At 33.3% G+C, this 8,532-nt stretch overlaps 1 protein-coding gene across 1 annotated transcript in view; it reads left to right on the forward strand.

Moving 5' to 3' along the window:
• The window catches only part of myo3a (myosin IIIA), a 105,242-nt gene extending 97,540 nt beyond the window's left edge, over positions 1 to 7,702 (forward strand). Inside the window, exons 35-38 of the mRNA XM_051098242.1 lie at positions 1,527 to 1,618; positions 1,710 to 1,750; positions 6,539 to 6,724; positions 6,952 to 7,702. Coding sequence (XP_050954199.1) covers positions 1,527 to 1,618; positions 1,710 to 1,750; positions 6,539 to 6,724; positions 6,952 to 7,066 — 434 coding nt within the window. The 3' untranslated portion in view covers positions 7,067 to 7,702. The remainder of the gene's footprint in view (positions 1 to 1,526; positions 1,619 to 1,709; positions 1,751 to 6,538; positions 6,725 to 6,951) is intronic.
• Positions 7,703 to 8,532: the final 830 nt, after the last annotated feature.

Raw genomic sequence — 8,532 nt, forward strand, 5'->3', positions numbered from 1 at the left:
ATATTATTTCATTAAAAAAAAGCTTGTATACTTTATTTTAATAATAACTATTATTATTATATTATCTTCGAGACCCTTTTATGGTAATACAAACTTTTTTCTATAATTTTTATATCAATGTTTTTTATTAATATTTTATTTTTGGGATTTAAAAGTTTTCCAAACAAATTCTCCATATAATTAATATATTAATTATATAATAAATAGAATTAGGAGCATTCAAAAAAATGTAGGCCTAAATTTTAATAATATTTTATTTTATATAATATTTTATGTATTTTTGCTTATCCATATTTTAACCTCATCATACTTAATAACTGAATAAATGTAAATATTTTCACAATGACAATATCTGTGCTGATCTGAGTATTTTAAATAAAATTAAATAGATGCAAATAAACTATGCCATGATTTTCTTTTTTTTAATACTGAATTTTTAACCATTTTATTTATGTACAGATATGCATAACATTAAGTTTAGTAATGTATGTTAAAACTGTGTAATCCAAGTGGATAGACTTTTTTTTGTATGTAAGTCGGTTACATACATCTTACATTTAGGCCTAAATGTTGTTTTTTTTTTTTTTTTTTTTTTTAAGTAGATGGTGGACAAAGGAAGAGAAACTTTATAGTTACAATACAATAGTTAAACCATGGTAACCACAAATTAAATATGGGTTTGCTACATTAACCATAGTTTAATCATGGTATTTGTAGTAAAACTGGTGGCTATACAAATGGTAATCAATATGCCAAAAAACATGCTTACTACTCGTTTACTACAGTAAAACCATGGTTAATTTTCCTAAGGGAAATAAGAGAAATAATGAATGTATTTCTTTTAGTAATGAAAACTGTTAATACAATTAGTCTAATAGTCATTCTAAGTAAGGTTCACTATTTTACCCAGTTTGTGCGATATATTATGGTCCATTCATATTGCATTGTTAGCTTAGCAACATGCTAATGTCAAACTCTTTTGCAATTAATTGAGCCTCCAGCACAGTTCAAGTGAGACCCATGTTGAGAATTTCAGGAATTTATTAGGTTCAGTTTAACCTCAAAGTCTGCCTGAAGAGCGCTGCCTGTGTAGACAGCAGACAGTAAGAAGGCTCACTAGGGTTTAGAACACAGCTTCATTCTCATTCTTACGTTTTCATGTCTGTGACAGTGTAGGAACATGCTGTGACTGGTAGGGCATTTCTGATTGATTGTTAGTGGATAATTACAAATAGCGAGGCCCAAGGGTTAAACCATGCCGTACGGTTTGTTCGATAAGAACAAAGGGGTCAAAGGTCAGCTGGATGTTGTGTGCTGATCCTATTCTTCTGTGTGTGGCAATGGGGCTCCCCACCAGGGAATTAGTTGTTATATTCTCTTTGCTCCACATTCACACAGGAGACTTATAGCACTAGATCTAAGGACACAACTTAAACAGGTTTAAAAGTATAGGATTCAAGGTCAAATAGCACTAGGCACCATGTTTTTTTCTATTGTTTTTCAGCTTTTATTTTTCTGTTCCACAGTTGATACAAAACAGTCACGAACGTCTCGCCGCACACAACAACCGAAGACCCTGAACACGCCAGAGGACTCCACATACTACACACTCATTCATGTGAGTCAACATCACACAATGACACTCACTTTATCTAAGGATTATCTGGGCTTCAGTTTTAATGATCTTTCTCATGCCGGGTCTTTTCCAGAGGTCTGTCCAGGATGATAAAAGGAGGCCAAGAAAACAAAGGTAAATCAATTAGCAGAAGTGTTAAACTAAACAACAATGTGCCCTCTTCTTAGATTCTGCTGCTTTGCAGACAAAGTGACAAAAGCTATATATGGGTTATTCTATAACTGTGGGTACATCTCATGTCCATGAAGTATATTTTTATATATTTTCATCAATATAAAGCCCTGATGCTTCATTTTCTAGTACACAATTATATTTTTCCCAATCACACTACTATATGTTGAAAAAGCCATATCTTTTGTTCAAAAATGATGTTCATATCACATACAACCCTGGTATTCAGACGTCCGATTTGCTTATTCTACTCTGCATTTAAAGGAGAAGCCCACTTCCAGAACAACTTACTCACCCCCTTGTCATCCAAGATGTTCATGTCTTTCTGTCTTCAGTCGTAAAGAAATGATGGTTTTTGAGGAAAGCATTTCAGGATTTTTCTCCATATAATGGACTTCATTGGTGCCCCGATTTTGAACTTCCAAAATGTAGTTTAAATGCAGCTTCAAAGGACTCTAAACTATCCCAGCCGAGGAAGAAGGGTCTTATCTAGCAAAACGATCAGTAATTTTTTTCAAAAAATATTTTTTTTTATACTTTTTAAGCACAAAAGCTTGTGTAGCACAGCCTCTGGAATGCGCGTCCATGATGCAACAAATTAGTAATGGGTCGTTCTTAAATGATTCTTTCATTTTGAACGAATCTTTAATGTGACTCGGGAAGAACGAGTCATCTTGGGGAGTGATTCGTTCAGTCACGCATGCGCAACATCCTATTAGGTTCTGAACTGAAATTAGTTCACCTGTTTCGACTCTTTGGGTTTTTCGAGTTCATCTTATGGGGCTGTCACGTGATACGAACGACTCAAACCCGAAAACGTAAGATAAGAGGTGAGGTGAGCTAATCGTAGACTAAAGACCCAGGTAAACAATGAATTAATCTTTTCTGTTTCTTATAGCATTATAGTTTAGTCTTGTTTGTAGTGTGATCAACGTTTGTGTAAGCAGTAGATGTGTTAGGGAAGTAACACGTAACATTTTAATTATATTTTGCTAAGATGAACGAAATGACTTGAAAAAAGATTCGTTCAAGTTCATCGTCTGTGTACTGAGTATGGCGAAAAACTCCATTTTATTTTCTCCTACAACTTGAGAGGACATTGTTGTATACTTTTTGTTTGTAAACAGCGTTTACAAACTTACTTGCACTTTCTTAGTCTTTGTGCGTTCGCTTTGCAAACACTGTAGTTGCGCCTACATTCTGCATGACCTTTCAACTTAATTCAGTAGTACGTAGCGTTGTGAACATGCATCCCAGAGCCTGTGCTACACAAGCTTTTGTGCTTAAAAAGTATAAAACTATTTATTTTCCGCAAAAAAAAATGGCCGATCGTTTTACTAGATAAGGCCCTTCTTCCTCAGCTGCGATCATTTAGAGCCTTTTGAAGCTGCATTTAAACTACATTTTAGAAGTTCAAAATCGGGGCGCCGATGAAGTCCATTATATGGAGAAAAATCCTGAAATGCTTTCCTCAAAAACCATAATTTCTTCACGAAGACAGAAAGACATGAACATCTTGGATGACAAGGGGGTGAGTTAATTATTTGTGAATTGTTGTTCTTGAAGTGGACTTCTCCTTTAAGCATGAAAATGACCTCAAATATAAATGCATTTAATAGTTTTTGCCTTCAGTTAGATTAGGTTATCAAGACATTTGGGTGTATGCTTCAAAAATAATAAGTGTTTATTGTGATTTAACTTTTATTTGTTATTCGTTTTATTTGTGTCCGAAAAACCATTGTCAACTAAGTTACCCAATAGAAAACCCCCTCTCAAAAAGGAATGGTTTGTCCCATTCTCGCATAATTTGCACAGTATGATGAAACACTAGAAGTTATGTTCTCTCTCTTTCCCCTATTATTAAACTAGCAAACCTGTGTCAAGAGTGGATTCATTGACTGTCAACAGTGTTACACAAGTATTATTGCTGCAGATTTTATCAAGACAATTTAACTAAAACCTATGTTTTCTTTATGAAAATATATTTCTAAACATACCATATGCTCGGTAGTTCTAGGCTTCCATGTTGAGTATAGGCCCAAAACACTAAAAATGTCAACTAAGTTGTCTGTCAACTGTGTTACCCAGTAAAAGCACATATTCCTACAGATCATCTTTATTTATATAGCACGTTATACAATATAGATTGTTTCAAAGCAGCTACGTGAGGTCAAGTTTGGGTTTTTGGGAAACAGGAAAACTGTTTTCTTCACATTGTCAAATTCTAAATGTACCCCTAATTATAGAATGACCCACATATTAATAATGCTGATGCTAATAGCTTGTATATTACAGCTAGTTCCTGTAGCATTTAGCTGTCAAAGGTTAGGCCAGTGTGACATATCTACAGTGCCACGGCATGTGTGAAATATTGTGTGTGTGAACATGAATCTGGACCTCCATGAGCGCCGCTGACAGGAGATTTCACAGGCTGGATGAGTGACAAACAGCTCTGACAGACAGTGTGCCGGATGCTTTAGAACAACATTCAGAGAGACACCCGTTTTCAAGGACTAGTAGTTTTTGCAAGTCAGAGATGAGCAGCATGCATCATTTCAGTATTTGTGAAATCAGCTTTCATAATAATATATATGTTTCTGGTCTTGCTGTGAATGATAGATCAGAACATGTATATTTTTTCTCATTGAATATCCTATTTTTACGTGTAAATATTGTATGTAAAAAGAAGCTTGAACGTTTCATTTTGACTTTAGGAGTGAGAAGGTCAGTAGGACTGACAAATCTCTAGCTCTTTTCTGATAACTGGCCCATGTTCTGTCAAGGAGAAATACTGGAAAGAGAGAAAGCAGAGAGTGATACGGGACTTATAAGGTATCTTGAGGGAAAAAAGGGCAAGCTGAGGACATGCAAGTAATGAAGGTGTACTGCAGTACAAATGTGCAGAGCTAGAGAGACAGAGCAAACAGACGTAGCAGAACACTCTGTTTTTCTAGCAGTGTGTAGCTGCCACTTGAATTAATCTCTCAAAACTCAAATCTCTCAAAATAAATTATTATTATTGTTATTATTATTATTATTATTATATCAGTTTTATATTAATATGTTTTATATTAATATTTTATTTGCCATTTCATTTGCCATTTTGACATTGACATCCACACAAACTCTTCATATAATTAATATATAAATTATATAATAAATATAATTAATTATGTAGTCCACCAATTCAGAAGAACCAATATTAAAATATTAAAAATATTACTATTATATAATTAAAAAAAAAAAAAAAAAAAGCCTAAATGCTTTATTTTAATAGTGATGATGATGATTATTTTAAGACCCTTTTATGGTAATACAAAAATATAAGTACATACTACATATTTTTATATAATTTGTGTATTAATGTTTTATATTAACATTAATTTTTTGGCATTTAGATTTTTATTTAATGAGGTTTTCCACACAAATTATCCATATAAATAATATATTAATTATATCATAAATACAATTAATTCAGCATAAATAGAAAACAACAAATATTACTCCATTTTTTTTTTTTTTTTTTAAAGGCCTAAATGCTTTATTTTAATGATGATGATGATGATGATGATTGTGATTATTATTATTATTATCTTTAAGACCCCTGTATGGTAATACAAAAATGTATTACATATTTTTTTTAATCATTTGTGTATTAATGTTTTATATTGATATTTAATTTTTGCATTTTGATATTTATTTAATAAGGTTTTCCACACAAATTCTCCATATAATTAATACATTAATTATATGATAAATACAATTATTCAACATTGAGTCAGAACAACAAATATTACTCCAATTTACAAAAAAAAAAAAAAAAAGAAGAAGAAGAAGCTTAAATACTTTTTTCTATCAATTTTAAACTAACATATTTTATTTTAATATTTGACATTCATTTAATGAGGTTTTCCACACCATAATATATTAATTATATAATATAATTAATATTATTATTATTATTGGAAGAATAATTATTATCCTTTTATGGTAATACAAAAATATATTTTTTCTTTTGCATTTTGAAATTTTTTCATCTTGGCATTTTTATGACAATAAAATATTTAAAATTAAAATATGCATATATAATCATTTTCATATTAATATATTTTATATTATTTTATATCTATTTCAAGTATAATATAATTATATAAAAAATAGTATTAAAATGGTATGTTGTTTTTTGGGGGGATGGGGGGTTGGTTTGTTAGTGAGCCAGACAGGAAGTGCATCAGTAGGCCAGTGGGGCTGACTGATATAATTGCATCCACGGTCTGGCTGGCAGGCCGTCGACTCATGGCTTCACTGGTTTCATAGATCGCTGTTTTCATTACATAACACTGCTGATAAGCCCTGAGACAATGAGTAAAGTCCACTGAAAGAACATTTCCATTTGAGTCCATCACTGCCGAAAAGCCAGTCATGAATCAGAGCCTGTCCTGAAGGCTGTCGCTTGCATACTGCAGAACAGCAATGAAATGCACTCAATACAGCATAATGGCCACCCATTAATAGCAGCCTGCTATGACAAAATAGATGTTGTTTATGATCAAGTGCAATAAACTATGGCTGAAGGCGAGGAGGAGGATTTCGGTAACAAAGAATTACAAATACAACTATGTAAACAGTAATAGTTAGTTTATTATTTACTAAACCATATGTCATTCCAAAGTAGATGGGAATTAGCTCTAACAATCTCCAAAATTCATCTGTTTTCTCTGCATCCACCAGCCCCAAAAGGCTAGACAATGATGACCAGTACTACCAGGGCTTGTCCAGCAATAAGTCCACAAGCCTGCCCAGTGACAGACGCCGTTCGAGCAGACGGAGATCATCCACTGAAAGAAGACGCTCTTCTGAGAGACCACTGTCTGATGTCCCTAAATCTGATCTCCCTAAGGACCCAACGGACGAGAGGTGAAAGAACATTACACATTTGCATCATTCTGTCTGTCTGTTTAACAAATACCATCCTCAAAACGTTGACCTCAGTGCAGTACACTGCGTGGCAGACATGATAAATGTGTTTGAGTGGAAGATGCAGATATCAAGGCGTAAAAAACCTCCCCGGTTTCTTTGCCTTGCCCACTTGCGTCTTCATTTCCGTGTGAAGTCACGCTTTATCTGCCCCTCTCTGTCCACAGGCACTCGTTCTCAAGAATGCCCTCTACAGAGAGTCAAAGCGAGGACAACCCTTATGACTACAGAAAGATACTGAGGAAGACCTCCCAGAGACGAAGGCTAATAACACAGCCCTAACCATCAAGCTTTACAGCTTCTGTAAATAATGAAAGTGACTGACAAGGTCAGCAAAAAAATGCTGGTTGTCCTTAAAGGAAGAGTTCATCTAAAAATGAAATTTCTGGCTTTGTTTACTCTCCAAACCCATATGATTTTCGTTCTTGTGTGAAACACAAAATGAGAATTTTTGAGTAATGTACCACACATTCTTTTCCATGCAGTTACAATAATCAGAGGCTTTTAATCTTTAAAAAGAACACAAAGTGATGTTCGATTCATCAAAGAATCATTCTTTTGAGTCAGTTCTGAATCATTTGAGATGATTCATTCACAAATCAGACTGATCTGGTACAGCTGGAAGATTTTTTTGATGCCCTTTTTATTTAAGTAATACACCATGTTTTCAGTCCATTTGTTGTTACCATTATGGTTTGGTTTTCAAAAGAACCTTTGCATTATTTCAGAAAGCACTGGCTTTAGTTTTAGTAGTTACGTACATAATGACTACTTAATGCTTTTTGCTGTACAGAATGTAATGCTAATTGACTAATCAGAGACTTAAATTAATATAAATTATGTTTTTATGAATGGAGCCAAGGAGCCATGGTGTTGTGACAGGACATTTGTGCTGCCCTTGCTTTATTTTTAACTCGGATTTAGCAGTTGATGTTTTCTGTACATTCTGTGCAAATCTGTGAATAAAGCTTCGTCTTCAAAGACGTTCATAAAGTGACCTTTATGTTTGCACCACTATCTTTTAATTACTGCATTTCTTCACAAACATTGAAATATGCATTAGAATAATTTCCCAGATGCACTTGTATTTAAATATATCCACCAAAGTAAGCCTATGGGTGAGACTTCCGGGTTTTTATCTATAATGCTATAATGAAAAAAAGAAGAATAACAAGGTTCAGTAAACGGTAAAACTGTTTGCACTACAAACCAGAGTGTTCATAATTAAGTTAATACATTGAAATAATATGGTAAGACACACCGCTTTGCAATATCAATTAGCAAAATGTTTTTTTGTACAGCTACAAATAGCGGGACACGGATGAGACCGGAAGCCACACCCATAAAATTTACAAATGGTAGCGCCCGCTCCAGGCAGAAAAAGGTGGATGCTTGTTCATATAATACATATGCATATGGTATGTGTATTCTTAAAATGCTACTTCTTTGTAAATATAATTTTATAAATACTTACTTGAATCTGTAATAAATCTAATTAAATGTTAAAACGCGTATAATGTACATAATGGCTTATGGTAAACTCCGAGCAGACTAAGTCTAAGACTATAAGTCACTATAAAAAAATAATTACTAAACCAGTTTAATTTTCTTAGTTCTTCTCAGCTCATTCCGTTAATGTATCTTTTTATTATTATTTAAAATAAATGATATGGTATTATAGGGTTCTGGATTTCATGTTTATGTAACGATTAAATAAAAATATGGTTTAAGGATGGTTTAGGGATGTG

This window comes from Labeo rohita, chromosome 24 (genome assembly GCF_022985175.1).
Source record: "Labeo rohita strain BAU-BD-2019 chromosome 24, IGBB_LRoh.1.0, whole genome shotgun sequence".
Classification (NCBI taxonomy): domain Eukaryota; kingdom Metazoa; phylum Chordata; class Actinopteri; order Cypriniformes; family Cyprinidae; genus Labeo; species Labeo rohita.